At 50.1% G+C, this 19,087-nt stretch overlaps 1 protein-coding gene across 1 annotated transcript in view; it reads left to right on the forward strand.

The window, feature by feature from the left end:
• Window positions 1-19,087, forward strand: part of LOC120848261 (endoribonuclease Dicer) — a 35,198-nt gene that overhangs the window by 12,135 nt on the left and 3,976 nt on the right. Inside the window, exons 9-18 of the mRNA XM_040220220.3 lie at window positions 5,773-5,927; window positions 8,902-9,043; window positions 9,605-9,680; window positions 9,770-9,900; window positions 12,625-12,804; window positions 13,432-13,645; window positions 14,037-15,166; window positions 15,860-16,030; window positions 17,588-17,850; window positions 18,548-18,920. Of these exons, the coding sequence (XP_040076154.2) occupies window positions 5,773-5,927; window positions 8,902-9,043; window positions 9,605-9,680; window positions 9,770-9,900; window positions 12,625-12,804; window positions 13,432-13,645; window positions 14,037-15,166; window positions 15,860-16,030; window positions 17,588-17,850; window positions 18,548-18,920 (2,835 nt within the window). The remainder of the gene's footprint in view (window positions 1-5,772; window positions 5,928-8,901; window positions 9,044-9,604; window positions 9,681-9,769; window positions 9,901-12,624; window positions 12,805-13,431; window positions 13,646-14,036; window positions 15,167-15,859; window positions 16,031-17,587; window positions 17,851-18,547; window positions 18,921-19,087) is intronic.

The raw sequence follows: 19,087 nt of genomic DNA on the forward strand, positions 1-19,087 counted from the left end.
CTGTGCATATGTGTTCCTTCTTCCTCAATTCAAATATGAAATCAGTTTCAAAATATCTCAATTAGTTTTCAAGTTATAAAAAATAGTGTTGCCTAATTTGGTTAATTTCTTACGGGTCGTTAAGGCCATTTCGAACAAAAAATATTTTTTTTATTGATGTAGATGCATAGCTAAAGGTCTGCCATGCATTATAAAGCTATTTATATTTTCACAAAATTACATTATAATATAAAAATGTACTAATTATGCTAATTATGACACTAATGAGGTCGCATTATTTATCATAAAATTTTCGTTGTCATTATAAACTGCAAAAAAATAGCTTTACTCCATAGTCCAGTCCTTTCTGAATAAAACGGTATAAAAAGGTTCAAAATGCTACGATAAAAACCTCATGAAAACCCCCGTAAGGCTAAGCACGTTGACAAAAAACATGAAAATGAGAAAATCAAAGTTAAAGTTTTGACATTGAACATAGAAAATTGTGTGAACAATGATAAATAATAATTGCCACCAAGGTGTAGTGTAAGTCTTCATGAACAACTTGACATAAAAGATGATGTAATCCATTTATGGGAACATTAGGAAAAAAATATGAAAGTAAAGAACGAGTGAAATGTTGATAAAATCACATTTTCCTGTTTCGACGCTGACTACAATAAATTATGTGAAAACCCTTATGCAATAATAGTTATCAAGATGTAGTGTAGTGCATTCTGAACAAATCATTTTAAAAATTGCAATAATTTGTTTTTGAGAAGATTGCAAAAATGGTGAAGAATTACTGATATAGGCTAAAAATTGCTTCTAAAGTGATGAGCCGACAACTTTGGACAACGGGAGAGGCAAGCAAGAGTTTCAAGCTCCAAACGTAATTTTGTTTGGCCCTGAAAAGGGCCTTTGTTCCACATGGCACTGGAAAAAGCCATTACAGCTGTCCTGGGCTGTAATCTCGTGATGCTCCTGCCTGGTGTCGCTTGGAAAACCTTTCCTTCACGCTACTGCTGCTCTGGTGCACCGCGTTTGCTTTACGTAAACGGAGACTGTCCTTTTCGATGCTTCGGCGGACAAGGCAGTCACCGGTGGCGTAGCCCAGGCCTGCAGCAATGGACTCGTTGGTCGCTCTCCTTCCCTGGTTGTAGACAGCAACAGCTTCAGCCGCAGCCCTCTTCACGCTGTCCAGGGAGGCATTCGCATTCTTTGAAGTCTGCGTCCAGATCACCGAATGCAGGCTCTCACTGGCATTCTGCGTCTTTCCCTCACTACACCGTGCCAACAGGTCTTCATTGCTGAGCCTTTCAAACACTGGCTCAAGTGCAGCCCGAACACAATCCGGAAGAGGATTCTTGTGCGGCGGCGGAGGCTCACTGTTTGCCAAGGCCCTGTTGTACTTGCACCAGGACTCCGCTCCCTCGGGGCACTTGCTGTGGTCTGGGGCGCTGTCTGTTGAGGTCATGTGCAGGAGTGTGGCTTCCACCGCCCTCTTCATCCCTGGAACGTCATGGCTGTTGCTCCTGAGAGCATAGCCGTAATAGTTAGTGATCTTCTTGATCTTTTCCTGTGTCAGCTTTCCTCTCCCACCAAGTGACTCGCCTTGTGCCTTCTTCTTCTCAACAACGTTGCGCAAGGCAGCTCCCATCCTCTTGTGGACGTGGTTCACGCAATCCTTCTTCTCTATCTTGATGAAGCCGTAAACCTTCGCTTCAGACAAGGCATGGAATGTCCGGCTGTCCCCATCCGAAAGGACGGTGGTGTAGCGGAGACCATGCTTGGTCAGAGACCTCTGGAACATTGTGAGCGCAGCCTCCACCTCCATACGGCCAGCATTGCAGTCAATGTTCCTCTGGCAGTCGTGGGTTGCGTACCAGTCGCTGTAGCCATCGTCCTCGGGCTCCGGTCCCAAGGCACATCCAAGGCAGAAGTTGGAGTACACAACATGGTCGATGACGAGGCCAGAGTACAACTCCACAATGCAGCCTACACCAATGTGGGAGCTGCGTCCTCGGGTCATCCATGATCCGTCGAAGATGACATCGATGTTGCCAATGGGGTTCATAAAGCCTGTGTAGAGCCCCTTGACGACAGCAACACTGGCGGCTTCACTGTCGGTTGCTGCATTCTCACATGCCCGCACAAGCGTTTTCAGGTGTCCCTGGTACGTCTTGTGGTGCAGGCCCCGATGAGAAATGTTCATGGAGGCACAGAAGTCTGCCAAGGCTGTCACTCCTTTGCCAATGGATTGGATCCCCTTCATGGCCCTCATGTTCACTTCAAAGGGAGTGATCTTTGCTGTTCCAGCAACCCTGGGAGAGGAGAACTGCTTCTTCTGGAAGTCGCAAGTGCTGCAGACGAGCACAAGCTTGACGGCCAAGCCGTACTCCTTGTCCGCGGCCTTGCTGAGCGTGAGAGATCCCACACCGCAGCTTCCACACCTCGCGTGCGCGAAGAGGTCGTTGAGGACTTTCATGTCGACGATGACAAACTGGGTCCCGGCATCGCTTGTTTGGCATGATCCGTTGACTTCAAGCAGATCGAACTTCCGCTGGGTCGCCGACTTCTCCGATAAAACGCGCTTGCTTTGCTCCGATCGCTCGGCGCGCTGCGCTTGCTCGGCCGTGGAGTAGTAGGTAGAGTCGACGCGAGTGGTGCCGGCAAAACTTGAGCCATCCGGACCAGAGCTTGAGGCCGCAGCATCGTCAACGGGAAGGCTAGCCGATGGTCCCGGCAGATCCAATGCGTTCGGCAGTGGCGCAGATCGTAGCGGCGCACTTGCAGGTGTTGTCTTCCGCTTGTTCCACGCACGTCGCGTCTTCCTCCCGAACGTCCGCCGCGTACTCTCTTTCAATCGAGAGTCCCCCGGCATCTCGATCGCTCGAAATAAAACTCCCGCAACTTCGTAGCGAGAAACCAACGATGTCCGACGCGAACGCGCGAACGTAAACGATTTCGAAACAACGTGCACTCAGCCGCGGAACGAACAAAGCGACGGGCCAAAACGAAGCAGACGACGCTTCTCCGCGATCCCCTTGCGCTGCTGGAGGCGCGCGCGCCAAGAGGAGGAAAGGAGCAAAAGTGGAAAGGGGCGCGTCTTGGCCTATGACAGGCGCGCGCGGCACGACGTACCCGTGACGTACGCGCGCGGGCCAATGAGCAATCGTTATTCCGGTCGTGAAAACACGCGGAATGCGGACGCTCTCTAAGGTTGTCGCGATAGTGAGTGGGATGAGGACGTAGGGAAGAGAACCAGCTCTCCAACAAGACCAAGATGGCCGCGATCCGACGATCGGTCGTGAAGCGACGCGGGCGCGCAGTTTGACTATTTTTTGCGTTTGATTCGCGATTTGAGCGTCGCGGAGGCATCGTATTTATCGTTTTTTTTATACTTAGACGTCAAATAGGACATTGAAACTTGGCAGGCAGGTACTTCAGACTATATTCTATCCAAACATGTGATTTTTGAAAAACCCCAAATTTCGCGATTTTTTACCATTTTAAGACCCGCGTCTCGCCTTAATTCGTCTAAAAAACTTAAAAAAAAAATGTAGAAATTTTTTTTATTGGGCAGTGGAACACTTAGCTTTCCGTATGTCTGTCTTTTTTTTGCAGATCTTTTTTTTTTTTGTTAGAAAAACTTTTGATAATGTCATAAAGTTATTTATTTATTTACCCTAAGGGCCCAAACAGGCATTACACAGGGGGCAAAGCGATAGTACAAGGTTTGGTACAATTGGGTCAAGTAGAAAAAAAAAACAATTACGTAGTTGGCACAAATAATGTTAAACGAGCAATAAACAATATAAATATCAAGAACACTGGATGAAAACATGACACCAAGCAGCACTATATAAGTTGGTACATATTACTTAAAGAACTAATGAACATATCAGGTGAAGCGATTAACGCAATTTCTCTGGGCAGGCCGTTCCATTCGGAGATGGCAAGAACCAGAGGGGAATTTTTGAACAAGTTAGTGTGGGCAAAGATGGGCGAGGCTTTAAAGTGATGATCTATGCGAGACGAAATACGATGTGCAGGCCGAATGAATGAGGTCCTAAAGGGAGATGATCCATGATAGAGCTTGTGGGAAAATGACATGCGAGCAATACATTTTCTGTATTGAGGTTACGTTTCATGTTGGACAAACTGGAAGTACGGGAGAAGTCGCGGGTTATAAATCCTGCAGCTTTATTTTGAAGTGCCTCAATATGGTTGGTTAAGTAAAGCTGATGAGTGTGCTACATCAGTGGTTCTCAGCCATGGATGTGTCGGGGACCCCTTGCGGACCGCTGGCAGTGATGGTGGACCCCTTCCAGCAAAAGGGGGGGGGGGGGGGGGGGGGGAAGGGGAGGGAGGGAGGGAGGGAGGGAGGGGGGGACGTTAGTAAGTTAACACATCTGGAGCATGAAACAGATGCCTTTTATTGCTACGTAGCAGAGAAACATAAACAAAGGTGCCACATCACTTCATTCTGGCCAGTTCATCAACACGTGACACACTCGCGCTTCAAAAAAAAAATTTTGTTGAGGGTCTTGCGGACCCCAGAAGTGGCTTCGCGGACCCTCTGGGGTCCGCGGACCCCTATTTGGGAACCACTGTGCTACATGATGGATGCATAATCCAACTGCTACGTAACGAGGGTAGTATAGGCAAGGAGTTTAGTTTCTTTGTTTTCTTAAACGCTCTTGATTTCAAGCTAACTAAGAGTTCTGGAAGCTTTGTGGGTTACATGTTCAACATGAAGGTTCCATGATAAGTTAGCTGTTAGGTGGACGCCCAGGTGTTTAATTGACGCAACGTTTTCAATGCGGTCCTTTCTAATCATGTACGCGTGATGAGTGATTTTATTTCTCGAATACCGCAAAACCCTCGCTCTGGTGAAATGCCGTTCCAGGGTCATCTTATAGATGGCTCCAGAGTACCAGTGTGTTCTCGTAAGAGGTGGCACAATCTGTTGTAAGTAAACAGAGGTGTGTGATCGGGCATTTACCTGGAAATCTGAACATCTTTTAGCACCTGCACATATGTGTGAGTTCTGCTGCCTGGGATTTGATGATAATAGGAATGCACATGAACTATATAAAAAAAAAAAAAACATGTTCTCAAAATGTAGGGGCGCAAACGAGCTGGTGTACATTGCACATGGTTGAAAAAACCCAGAGACTGCGGGTAAACGACACAACACTAAAAAGTCTCTAAAAGAGACTTTTTAGTGTTGTGTCGTTTACCCGCAGTTTCGACGTTTTTTTAATCATGTTCTCAAGTAAATATGCTGATTAGGGTTCTCCTAATCAGCAAGTTGGAAAAACAAAAAATTGTTTTTCCAGGTTGGATATGTCCCAGAAACTCGGATTTATGAAGGCTTGACCAGTGCATAAGTGGTCGGTGTAATTTGGTTTGTGGTTGAATTTAAGAGGGATTGTATATGAGGAGCTAGAAAAGCTCTTCAGGTGCAACATGTAGAATTCCGAGGCCCTTAACCCAGTTCATCCGCATCGTTGCTTTAACTTTGGTGATGTTGAATCATATCCGAAATCGCAAACATTGAAAACTGCCCAAACAGCGCCGAGTTTCGGGTGGACACAACCAGGGTTCCAGAAAATGCAAGATTTCTGTCGAGAAAGTAAACTCAGAACAGTGCTTTTGAGTCCGGTAGCGTCGGGAACGCTGCACCCTAAATGTTTTATTTAAAGAATGGTGGAAATTTTTGAGTTTGTAGTGGGCCGCATTGTTGGAAAAGCAGAAGGTGCCACGGGTGGGACGTTTTGCACACAGCTCCTGATGAACAAGTGTCGAGAGCGCAAGGCCCCCCTCGACTCCGAGGTGGTACTCAGCTTTGCGGTGGACGAGATGTTGCCGCCCTACATGCCGGTGAAGCGGGACGGGGCGGCCAGGATTACCATGACCTCTGCCATCGGCCTGGTGAATAGGTAAGGCGCGTGGCGCCGTCTTTTCACGGTTCATTCGCACCCCGAACTACGCTTACCTAAAACCACCTTCCAGCGTCTCTGGTAGCTTTATCTGATTACGCCACCTCCTTAATAATGCCACTATTTTAGTATTTTATTAACAGATAAATATTTTCATTTCTAGCTTTTTTTTTTATATATATATATATATTTATATATATGTATATATCTTTAAGTCATTTTCCTCTGCAGTGCCCTCGTGGCCCTGAGGGTATTTAAAATAAATAAATAAAATAATATGTAACAATTTTCTGTTTGGACCATGTAATGTTCATGTGTGACTTTGGACTAGCTTTTCAGGTTGCAGAACAGTGGAACCGTTATCTCGCTTTTTGTTTGCTTGTGAGGCTTGCATTCCATTTCCTCCTCTGGACCGGATAATCTGATCACCTAATTAGTGAAGCAAACTGGAAAAGAATTATCTTTAGGAGACTAACAATTTGCTTAGTCAGGCCTGCCTGGGACTGAACACAGAAACTTGGTAGTAAGAAAACAGAATAAACAGTGCTAGAGCCAATAGCAGGCCAGGGGAAAATGAGTCCAGCTGAATTATGTAACCGGTCTTAGCTGAATGCAGTTAAATTCAGCTGGATTAAGGGTTATTTCCAGCTGGATTCAGCTGGGACCAATTCCATAATCCAGTTCCAGCTAAACCGATGTTCACTTGGGTGTTTCACGACCTGCAGATATTGGTAGTCCGGACGAGATACAGTGAAACCCGTTTAGAACGAACCCACATACAGCGAATTATTGTCGATATCGAACTCGCGGAAAATTTATATAAAAATGGTTATAAAAAGTACTTTTTATAACAAACAACAAATTGGCTATATCAAACTTTTTTCCCCCAGAAAGGCTTCCAAAAACGCGCATACAATCCTCTTCTAGCCTGTCTCTTCCCCCAAGAAAGAAGTAGGAAAGAAAGAAAATTCTAAAAGCTCGAGTTGCGAAAGAGAAGCGATTCAGAAGGGGAGAAAGCTAAAAAATACACTCTGCACGCACGCACAGAAAAAAAAACTTTTAATCCCAAAGCGTCTGCTCACGAAGAGGAGCGATTCAAACGGGGAGATAAGCTAAATTAAAAAGCTTGCACGCATGCAAAAAAAAAGAAAAAACAGCAAAAAAAACAACTTTACAGCGCTGTGTTACAAGGCAGAGGTGAAGAGATGAAAAAGAAAGCAGCTCTTGCCTTAAAACGAACGGATTGTGGAAGTTCGTTGTAAATGGTTTTTGCTATATCGAACTACTTGCTATATCGAACTGATCATAGCGTTTCCTGCTGTTCGTTATAAACGGGTTTGACTGTAATCGCACGCGGAAACAAGGGGCTATCCGGTTTCACGCCGGATCAAGATACTCAAGATGCTCGGGCCCGCTTCATGTGGGGCAATTCTTAGGGCTGTTTCAGGGTTGCTGGCAAGTTGTCCCCTAGATACTCGCACTACAGTGCTAATTGCTAGGATGAGATCCGGCTCGAAACGGGCGAGCAACTCCAGCAGCTCTGGAGACGTTCGGAGCTTGCATCAGTCAATCGGGCACATATCTTCATGTCACCCTCATGTGGGGGTGGTGTTTAAAAGTAAACACCTGGTTCTACATTGTAAAACCCGAGAGGTAGGACAAAAGGAGAAGAAAAAAGGGGACAACACAGACACAGGTCTCCCCTTTTAGAGCGCAGCTCTTAGGGGCCCGTTCCCGGCTTGAGCGGCGTCGCCGTCGGCGTAACCAAGGTCACCCCAAGGTCACTTGACCCCCAAGGTCACATGACCCCCAAGGTCACGTGACACCCAAAGTCACGTGGCTCCCTAAGTCACGTGACCCCCGATGACGTCATCAGTGACGTCACTGATGACGTCACCGTCATCGTCATCATCACTGATGACGTCACCGGCATCCGCATCGTCATCGTCATCATCGCTGATGACGTTTGATGACGTCATCCGCATCGTCATCGTCATCATCACTGATGACGCACCGGCATCCGCATCGTCATCGTGATCATCGCTGATGACGTCATCAGTGACGTCACTGGTGACGTCACCAGCATCCGCATCGTCATCGTCATCATTAATTATGACGTCACCGGCATCCGCATCGTCATCGTCGCTGATGACGTCACCGGCATCCGCATCGTCATCGTCATCATCACTGATGACGTCACTGATGACGTCACCGGCATCCGCATCGTCATCATCGCTGATGGCGTCATCAGTGACGTCACTGATGACGTCACCGGCATCCGTATCGTCATCGTCATCATCACTGATGACGTCACCGGCATCCGCATCGTCATCGTCGCCGATGACGTCATCAGTGACGTCGCTGATGACGTCACCGGCATCCGCATCGTCATTGTCATCATCACTGATGACGTCACCGGCATCCGCATCGTCATTGTCATCATCACTGATGACGTCATCGGTATCCGCATCGTCATCGTCACGTGACCCCCCTAGGTCACGTGACCCCCACCCAAGGTCACTTGACCCCCCCAGTACCCTTCCCTCCTCCTCCTCAAGAGCTGCGCTCTAATTCGGCGTTACAGGAAGTTGTAAACGGCTTTCACTTTTTCTTCTCTTTTTGTCCTATGTCTCGGGTTTTACAATGTTGAAAGTTCACCAGCTGGCTTGCATCTCCTCTGTAATTTCTATACCTGGTTCTAGTTTGCGGTTATTCAGTGTTGCAACAAAATGGTCTTAGGGAAATCAAACAGTATTCTTAACACCGTTTAAAGATGCAAAAACACATTCTTAATGCGTAACTTTGCGTCGAATTAATGCGAGAATATACCAGTTTTAATGATAACGTCACATGGGGGGGGGGGGGGGGGGGGGGCTGTGTTGCTGGAATTGCAATGTCAAAATGCTGGGGAAAATGACCCCGTCCGAAGTGGGCCTCGGTATGCTTCAGGTTCTCGTGCCTGTGTCATGTGCAGGTACTGCGTGAAGCTGCCGTCGGACATCTTCACCCGTCTGCAGCCGGACTACACCATCCTCCCCGTGAACAGGGAAGACAAGGAGTACTACGTCTGCACTGTCTACTTGCCCATGACGAGTCCCCTGAAGGAGCCCATACAGGTATCCCCAGAGAGGAGGCTGGCACAGCTTGTGTTGTCCAAGCTACTTGCGCGAGTGCTTCACTTAATAAGTTCTCTTTGGGTGAGGGCATGTGTGAATAGAATTCGTGAAGCTGCATGCTTGCGCCGCAGTAGCCATGCTAGCCTTGACAAGGTTGCACAGAATATTATAAGGATTATAAAGAATATAGGGAATATTATATTGACTCGACGCAGAAAGAATAAAACGAATTCTGGACAAGGGACAACGGACATATATGCTTGCATGCAGAAAGACCAAGATAAGAGTGCACTGCTAAACTTAGTTTTCCATGCCTAGGCTTTTAATGTTTGTACTTCCGTCCCTTCTGCATATCCTCTACACTTTTGTTGCCTCCAACGTGTTTGCTTGCACACTTTTGCAGTGTGAAAACTTGACCCAAAAGAGCTGCTTTTCTGTTGTGTACACATTCAAATGGAATTCTTGCAAGCAGGCTGGTGTTTGTTCATCTGTGCACGTTTGACTTTTGTCTCGTCTGACTTGGAGAACTTTTGATTCCCAACTGTTTTGCTTTCCTTTCAGGGCCAGCCCATGGAGACCAAGAGGTACGCCAAGATGGCCGCTGCTCTCGAGACCTGCAAGAGGCTGCACCAGATGGGTGAGGATAGTTCGGAGACGTCGGGGGAAACTAGCGGTTGTGTGCAATGCGCGTGGTGTCTTACCGAGGCCTCTGTCTGGCGACCACAGGTGAACTGGACGACAACCTGCTCCCCGTGAAGCGCACCCTGGCCCTCTTGGAAGAGCCGGAGGAGGAGGCAGAGCAGCCGGGGGTCCCCAAGCCTGGCACCAAGAAGAGGAGGAGGGTGTACCCCAAGAGGGTGAGGGCAGGAGCATCTGCACGCTGCATGTTTATGCTTTTTCCTTCTCGTGAAAAGAATGCGAATTTAAGAAAGATCGGGGTACACCTAAGCACTTCTTATGACTTGTGAATGCGAAAGCATGTACATCATTCTTGCTCACACGTGTTGGCTCACTGACTGGCGCTGCGTGTCCGACAAATGGGAGCCTGGTCGACGCGTGCTAGCCAATGGCATCGAAGCAGTGAAGGTGCCATGGCTAGCTTTGTGCGTGGTTACAGTTTCATAGCTGGGAGCTGGCTTCATTTCATGTAATGAAATGAAATGAATAGATTTCATTTCATTTTTTTTTTTTTTGACTTGGAGAAGGATTTGGGAGCCGTTTGGCGTGGTTTCAAAGCTGATGACGTCGGCTCGCTCCATGAGGCAGTTAATGCTTTCGCATTAAAAGTACAGAGTGAGACTCGATATAAAAAAAATTACAGGAGGACACTCAAGACTGCTTAGATGTAGGAAGGTGAAAGCATTATAGTCTAGCGGGAGAAATGTTTTCGAGTAATGTTTCTACACATATTAAAGTTTAGAACGACGTCCTAGAGATCGACACCAAGTACGGCATCTAGGACGACCTCTAGGACGCCGCCGAGGACAATCTCTCGGACGATGTCAAGAACGGCGTCTAGGACGATGTCGAGGATGACGTCCTAGATAACGACGTCAAGAACGTCTTCTAGGACAACTTCTAGGATGACTTCGAGAACGAAGCCTAGAGGACACTTAAGGAGGCTGTAGCATATTTGCGTGGGCGGCCACGTTTGCCTGCGGGAGCCGCCGTAGATGTAGAAGCTGCTGATGTCGAGGCCGTAGATGTAGATGCGGTCGCCTCACAGTCCATCGCACGAAGCACACAACGAGCACAGATGAAGTCCCAAGTGCACCTTTTGCACACGGTGCTCTGGCAGTGACGTCACGCTCCCACACTTGAGCGTGAGCGGCGCATGCTTGATGACATATTTTTATGGCCATTTTTCGGGCACATCAATGCCGCTTTTTCGCGTAATAGGGCAAGTGAGGTCGTCCTAGAGGTCTAGAACGACCTCTGGGACAACCCCAAGGACAGCATTGTCCTTGAGCATACGACTGAGTGGCCCGTCCCGTACAATCATATTTTTATGGCCATATACGCCGCTTTTTCGCTGAGTGGGACAAGTAACTATGAGTGTTTTTTGCAATACGTTGGAATAAGGGCTGGTTGGAGACTACGACCTCCAAGTGCATTCCAGCACAAGGCGCAGCAATAGCAGTCTAATTGCTCGTTAAGCTATTCTATGGCAATTGTTCGACTATAACTGTGCACTTCTATGACTTTTTACAGCGGAGCTGTTAAGGGCTTGGTTCCCGAGATCGAGTCCAGTACGAAACACTTGTCGACAAAAACGCCTCTGGACAACTACCGCCATCTCTAAGCGACGGCGGCAAGCACACAACCAGTATGGTTGCTGCCGTCGCTCGTAGATGGTGCCAACCTTTCCAGCTATCATAGAAGAATGGTTGGGCGGCGTGTTGGTGGGAATTCATCGTAGGAAACAGCGCGAAAAACAGACGACGTCAAAAAAGAAGCACACGTAACGAGCGCAGCGCTCGTCACGTGTGTTTCTTCATCCTCGTCTGTTTTGCACGCTGTTTCTACGGTCTTGTCAGTTTCGGTTTGGACTTAGGATGGGTCGGCCGCGCGCCCTTTCGGGGAAAGAAGACTGGCTGCGGAAGGAGTGGTGACGTACGCAGCAGCGCGAATGGGTCCCTAACTGCTGCAAAGCCGCTGTCGCCTCGACTTCCACTGCGTCGAGCGCTTTAGATTCCTTTGCCAAAGAAAGCACATCGCTCGCCTGGAAAGCCGCCACCGAGAACAGAAACAGCGATTTAAAAGGCGCCAGCGGGCCAACGCCATGGACGACGATCGTGCCACGGAGGCCAAGCGCAAGCGCGAGGTCCGGCAACGACTGCACTCCATGACTGCTGAACAGTTCGGGGTGTGACGGCGATGTTCCAGAGGGAGTTCGTGGATTACCCGTTTGGCGTCACGAGCGCCGTGTGCGCCGACTCTGGTTCGCCGGAGACGTTTCGACGATCGGCGGTGTGTCGGACAGGAAGAAACGGGCGCGTGCGCGTTGTGGTAGTGTATCGAGTACAACTCCTCTGGTCTTCCTTCTTCACGAGAGTGGAAAGGCTAAACGTTTCTTAGAATGATCTATGGTGGTAGAGAGTGTAAGTCAGTACTTTCATCGTGGCTATACCCCCCCAAAGCACTTGGTTCAGCCGCAAATTTGACAGAATTTCAACTACATCTTTCTTCGCACTTTGGCTCTGTAGCCACGGCATTTCCCGTCCACAATCTGTCATTGGGGGTAGGTGAGTGGGGCAAGTGTTGTCATCGGTCTTGTCCTATTCTGCTCGTGACGTCAATTCTTGATGCTGTGAAGCCTGTATCTGGATGCATGAAGCCTGGTTCAGATAGTTGCGTTCAGAGTTATTGAAACGGCATCGACACAGTCATTGGGAGAAGCGCTCGCTGCACACAACGTGCCAAGCAATGCAAAAAGTAACTTTGGGAAGCAGTTGGTCGATGCTGTCGTTTCGGTTGCTTGAGATGCAGCCAACAGAAACGTGCGAACCAGCCTCGACCGTACCATCAGCGGGCGTTAACAACTGGAAACTTTCCGCGCGATGCGGCCTTTCTCGTGCCAGGTGTGCCGCCTGTTCCGGGAGGCGCCGCTGGCGGGGCCCGGCACATTCCGACTGCACGTGCTGACGACCCGGCTGGAGCGGCTGGCCTCCGATCTGCAAAACTGGCGCAAGGAGCGCCTGGTCGACCCCGAGGACAGCCCCCTTTGGTTTGGGATGCTGCTGCGGGAGGACATGCCCCTGGTGGGCTCTCTCATTTCTTTGGCTCCTTTCCTCATCTTCCCTTTGTATCGCTCTCTGTCTTCTTTACTCCCCTCACCACTGTTCTCTGTGCCTTGTATTTTCGCAATTGTCCTTACACACTAACCCTCTCTACATTGCCCTCTGTCCACCTTCACCTCTTTACATTGCTGTCTTTTCCTCTCTCATCATACTCTCTATTTTTATATGGCAGTCTTCTTTTGTTATTCACCATGATACTCTCATTTATACTCATACTCTCACTGATACGTTTTGTAGTGCCGTCTTTTCTCTTTTTCGTACTTTATATTTGTATTGTGGTCTGCATTCTTCCTTTGCTGTACCGCTCTCTCCTCCGGTCTGCGTGTTGCTGTCTTTTTCTTGTTCACTTCTTATTTCTGCATGTGCTTATTATGTTTTAATTAGTGCCCTTAGTGTCCAAGAAATGCACAAAGCGCCGGCGACAACGTTTATCGTACCGCAGCCTCATCATTCTGTTAGTTTCGTTTCCTTTTCGTGCTTCGTCTGAATTTACCGCACGGAAGTCGAAGCCCGAAAAATATGACGGGGAGGGAGCACTCGACTCTGTGTCGTCACCTTCCGCTTTCGTTCATCCTTCTACCGTCGCAGATCCCATCTTTCCCGATCTTCACGCGCTCCGGGGAAGAGCTGGTGACCGTCTCGCGCGCCGGCTCGGTGCACCTCACTAAGGAGCAGTGCGAGAGGCTGCAGCACTTCCACCGCTTCGTCTGCGACGAGGTGATGCGGGTGCGCGAGCGTCCCCTGCTCGCCTTCGACCCCGGCTCCGCCCCCAACTGCGTCACCCTGGCACCTGTGATGCAAGGTATACGACCCCCAACTGGCCACGCCGCCTCCATCCCCTTCGGTCACGGAGCTTCGGCTGAAACTCGTGTCCTGGCCGATTGAACGCGAGTTTCAGCCGAACAGCAACGCTCATATCCAGTTTGTGACCTCGGGTAGGCGAAATATTCCACTGTACTGCCTTCTTATCTTGGCGAGCGGACGGGGGAACCTTTATTTTTTATTCCTGACCTAGGCATGAAGCGCTCGCACATATGGTGGGATTTTGTTTACTCTTACAGGGATTAGCGCCACTTGCAGTGCTAATCCCCGTAGGAGTTTACTAGGGCAGAAGCCACCCAAGTTTCCAGACCAGGAAGTAGTTTATCTGAGGCCCGTGGTTACTCATTCGTGCCGTATAACTCTTCCACCAGGCGACGGAACTGCCGCTATAGACTGGCCCCTCGTCAACGCCGTGTTGAGCCACAAGAAGCCGGCGGCAGGCGAGCGGTTCCAGTTCCAGAGGCACTCTTACGAAGACGCCGTGGTGGTCCCGCAGTACCACCCCCTCAACTACCGGCACAAAACTTACTACGTCAAGAGGGTGCGCGACGACCTCAGCCCCGAAAGCTCCTGGACCACGGGCACCGCCTCCTTCGCCGAGTACCTCTCGGGCGTCCACGACCTCCGGGTGACGGACCGCTCGCAGCCACTCCTCGAGGTTGCCTTCACGGAAGTGCGCCTCAGCTTCCTCACCCCGCGCTTTCGTAACCGCCACGGCGACGCGTTTGCCAAGAAGACGACGGCGGACCGCGTGGAGCTCCGCGTGGCCGAGTTCTGCGACGTGCACCCGATCCCGGCAAGCGTGTGGCGCAAGGCGGTCTGCCTCCCCAGCATCCTCTACCGGATCAATCAGCTGCTCCTGGCGGAGGAGATCCGGTGCACCGTTGCCGCGGAGACAGGCGTCGGGCTGCGGACCGTCGAAGCCGACTGGCCGGCGCTGGACTTCCAGAGCGCGTCGTTCGAGAGAGCCTCTGCGGGTGCAAAGGGGGAGATCGAGTTCGGGACGCTGCTTCGCGGACACGGCGACGCGGAAGAGATTCGGATGCCGCGGATCTCCGGGTCGTTCGAACTTCAGCCGGAGCTGGAGGGGAACCCGGGTCCGAGCCCTGGGCGTCTGCTCGAGGCGTTGACGTCTGCAAAGGCCGCGGACGGATTTGACCTGGAGCGCCTGGAAGTGCTGGGAGACTCGTTTCTCAAGTTTGCGGTCACCATCGACCTGTACTGCGGGGAGACGGCGGCGCAAGAAGGGCTGCTGACGCAGGCGCGGTCACGGATCATCAGTAACAGGAACCTGCACAGGCTCGGATGCGCGATCGGGGTCGCGGAGGCGGCGGCATCCGAGATGTTTGAGCCGCAGCGGAACTGGCTGCCGCCGGGTTATCGCGTTCCGGAAGGGTGCGAGGACAAGATGCTGGACGTAGACTTTGCCTTCTGGGCCTCGCAGAAGAGTCCCAAGTGGTTCGACACCGTGACGGCGGAGGAGTTGACTTCTGCTTATGAGGTGGGTAGAACCTTCTGGTGATTCTGACTTCCTGTTTCTTCTTAGTGACTCACTGTTTGCCTAAGATGTCCCACAACTTGTAATATGTTTGGTATGCCATAGTTTGAATGCCACGTGACCACGGAAAAGAGAGCGGGCACGACTGAAACCAGCCAATTCTCGGCCGGCTGTTTTCGGACAGAAAGAAAACGAATTTCGAGCCGCAAATCGTGTTCTGGGTAGTTGGGTTCTAATAGGTCACGTTCAAATAAAAACCTCGACGAGCATAAATCGGTGTTCCTTTTTGCCATAAAGCCCATAAACCACGTGACCCCAATCGAGTGTCAGAAAAGCTCTGTAATCTAGACACGCTACTTAGCACACTGGCGCCATCTGTCAGCTGGGCTCTGAACACTTTCAACCTGCACATAATTATGCTAAAAGTTTTTCGGCGATCGCGAAAACAAATCTACGTACCATCTACCGGAGGTGGTCGCTCATAGCATTGTCCGAGTTATTTCGAGCCCACGGTAAAAGAAGGGCGCGTAAGAATATACGAGGTCAGAAGTGTGTGTAAATTCGTTATGCAAGACGCTTGAGCACACCCTAACACGAATGTCTGGACCAGCCTTTAGGTAGAAGGCTGGGGTACTTCTTTAGCTTCTCTCCTTTCTGCTGGCTCGAAATGCAAGTAAATTGGAGTCATTTGCACAGGCGTACAAGGCGGAGTGTTTGCGGCCGGACTACGTGGCACCCAAGCGCGACAGCTCGTGCGCCGTGCCCGTGTGCACCTCCGCTCAGGTGCCGGATAAGAGTGTGGCCGACTCGGTGGAGGCTCTCATCGGAGCCTACCTCCTGGTGTGCGGACCCGTCGGAGCCCTCAAGGTAACTCTTGCTGTGTCTGAGGGCGCTCGTTCAAGAAACCGTGCTGGTAGTTTGTGGAAAATAAAAAAAATCAGTGCTAGTTTGGGGAAAAGGAAGCGATCCGAGTGCATGGTCGTCTTCGGCGCTCCGTAACCGAAAGTCGCGTTCTTTGAACCTGCTACTTTCCAAGGTCTAGCCATACGGCGTGCAAGCTTGTCTGCTCGAATCATACAGTTTCTTTAATTCTTTAATATATGCTAAAGGTTCGACTGCCGCTACGTCTATACGATTTCTGCGACGCAAATTGAAGCAGACAGCAACCAGTCTACTTTTGCGGTGCTCCTGTGCACTTTTATGGGAAAACGCGCGTGCATTTTGTCTCTTTGCCAGAAAATAACGTGGAACACTTTGGTTACTTGGGTCGTATTGTATAGTATGTACCTTGATTAACATTGTAAAAGTGTTAGTAAAAGCTTTAGTTACTGCATTTTTTTTTTTCAGTGAACAATGTTTAACTTCGCTATATTTCAGACCCAAGCCTCTGTTCCATAGCAGGTCTGTAAAAAGGAGCGACGATTTTAAGTAAAATAACGATCGAAAAGAATGTAAAATCTGTTCAAGGTTTGCCAGCATTTCGTTGACGCTTATATATTGCTAATATGCCAGTCCTGTCACATATATAAAAACGACTGCATCGTGGATCTTTACGGGCGGTTTAGAACATTCAAAACATAAATAATAAAGTATGTGGGCTATGAAACGTGTTTCTTTTTATTATTTCCTATGCCAGGCAGCTTTTATCGGGCGCTTGTTCTCTGGCATTTCCCTATTTTCAAAGATTTCAAGCGTGTGGGTGATGTTTTGAATGCAGAACGAGCATTTTGGCACATATTCATGAGCAGAAAGAATAAAGCGGTACTTATTTATTGCAAATCAGACTATTATGTGGCCTTCACGAAGGACAGCTTCGCAGTTCCCCAGGGAGGTTCCCACTGCAAAAGGCACATTGCTAGGTCTTGCCAAGGCAAGACAGACTTGAATAGCGTAGTGCCACCAAAACGTCTGACTTAGTTAACGGCTTCCGTTCCCGGCATTACGAGGGGCAGTCGGAACCCCCGCTTGGGCTTCCGTTCCCGGCATTACGAGGGGCAGTCGGAAAACCCGCTTGCAGGGGAGGAAATGGGCGGTGCAACAACATCCTCTACGAAGCTGAGAATGTGCCCCTTTGTTCGGAGGGGGCAAACTGGGAGCTTCGTCGAGCTGTCCCGAGACTGATACCTGGACATGCTGAAAAGGCGCGATGGAATAATAATAATAGGCTTAGTATTTCTCATTTACAGTACAGCTAATGTATGGGTCCACCCAAGTCTGGAGATTTGTCGGGATGCACCCAGCAAACAGCAACAAAAACGCAAAAAAAAAAAAAAAAGAATTGCAGCTTAGTTGGAAGGGGCAGGGAGCAAAGTGAAACCAGATGGGTATGTTTGCTCATGCGTGGCACTTAAAGAGTTAAGCATGGTCGAAGCAGCGGTTGAGGTTAGTGAAGTGCTTCCCAAAACGGATGGCTCTGGACGTCAGGTGATGAAGTGGATGGGCGTCCGGCTGACGCAATGCGACCTGGAGGGCGGGGCAGAGGGCAGCGGCGTGCGTGGCTTCTGGGGCTTCCCCCCGCCCCAAACGGCGCTGCTGCGCCACGTCCCGCACCCGGAGGAGGACCTGGCGGCGCTGATGGAGCTCATGGCGGACACGGTCGCGGACGTCGAGAGGGCTCTCGGCTACACCTTTGTTGACCGGTCCTTCCTGCTGCAGGCGGTCACGCATGCCTCCTACTACAAAAACAGGTACGAGGGAGCGTCCTCCTTAAACGACGCTCTTCCCGGGACTTTGTGCTTTTCGATCGGTGGCTGCGGTGCATTCTTGGCTAGCTTAGCTTCCGAAATACGGCAGCTGTGCAGAGACTTTATTTATATTGTAAGGTACACGAGGAAAACTGGGTGAAGTCCCTACTTGGTTTCCGTGCGAAGGACTTTTACGAGCTTAAGAAATGGTTAGAACGCGGGCGAGTCAGTGGCAGGAGAGGACGAACGCAATATCCACAGAGTCCTGTAATGAATGCGGCTCTTCACAATAAATGCCGTGTCTTATAAGATGCATGCATTATTAGATGTTGCATTTGTCTTATAAACAAGTGCAACCATGGAGGTAGGAAGGAGAGGAGGCGACGCATCGGCTCGGGCCAGGCATATGAGAAAATCTCGATGGAAGCTGGAAGTAGAGGTCGCGGTCGGTGCGAACGCCCCCAAGGGGTACCAAAAAAGACCGTTGGCATCAAACCGGCTGTCCTTTCCGTCCAATAGTGTCTTTTGATTTTGGTCGTCGTTGGGGCCATGTCCCTCCAAACTGGAAGTCTTACCCGACTTTGCCTCTGGTGACGCACCCACCTTACTTACCGGCTCTTCGGTGTGCATGAATCGTATCGCGCTAGAGATTTGGACGAGGCGCCCGGCAACTGTAAGAGCGATGGCACGCCTCGTGCAGGCTGACGGACTGCTACCAGCGCCTGGAGTTCCTGGGCGACGCTGTGATCGACTACCTGGTGACACGCTACCTGTACGAGCTGCCCCGCAAGTTTAACCCGGGCCAGCTGACGGACCTGCGCTCGTCGCTGGTCAACAACACCTTCTTCGCCTCGCTGGTGGTGAAGTACAAGCTCCACGGCTGCTTCAAGCACTGCAACCCAAGCCTGTTCAGCGCCATTGGCCGCTTCGTCAACTATCAGGCCCAAGCGCGCGAGGAGGAGCGCGAGGAGGGCGGGCTGCCGGACGAGGACCGGGAGGAACGTCAGGAGTTCCCGGACCTCAACGCGCCTCTGGACGGGGCGGAAGACGACACTTACTGGAAGGTGCTGGAGGTGGGTGTGTGGGGACGAGAATTCGGACCGCAGCTTAGACTGGTGCCTGGTCACCGGATGTCCAGCATGTTACCGAGACAGCCCTTGGCTGTCTGACATGAGCAACTAGAAATGTTTGTTTGAAAGCAACCTGCATTATAGTTGCGAAACAGGGACATTTTTAAGGT

The sequence above is a fragment of the Ixodes scapularis genome, unplaced genomic scaffold (genome assembly GCF_016920785.2).
Source record: "Ixodes scapularis isolate PalLabHiFi unplaced genomic scaffold, ASM1692078v2 PGA_scaffold10__122_contigs__length_95168666, whole genome shotgun sequence".
Lineage (NCBI taxonomy): Eukaryota > Metazoa > Arthropoda > Arachnida > Ixodida > Ixodidae > Ixodes > Ixodes scapularis.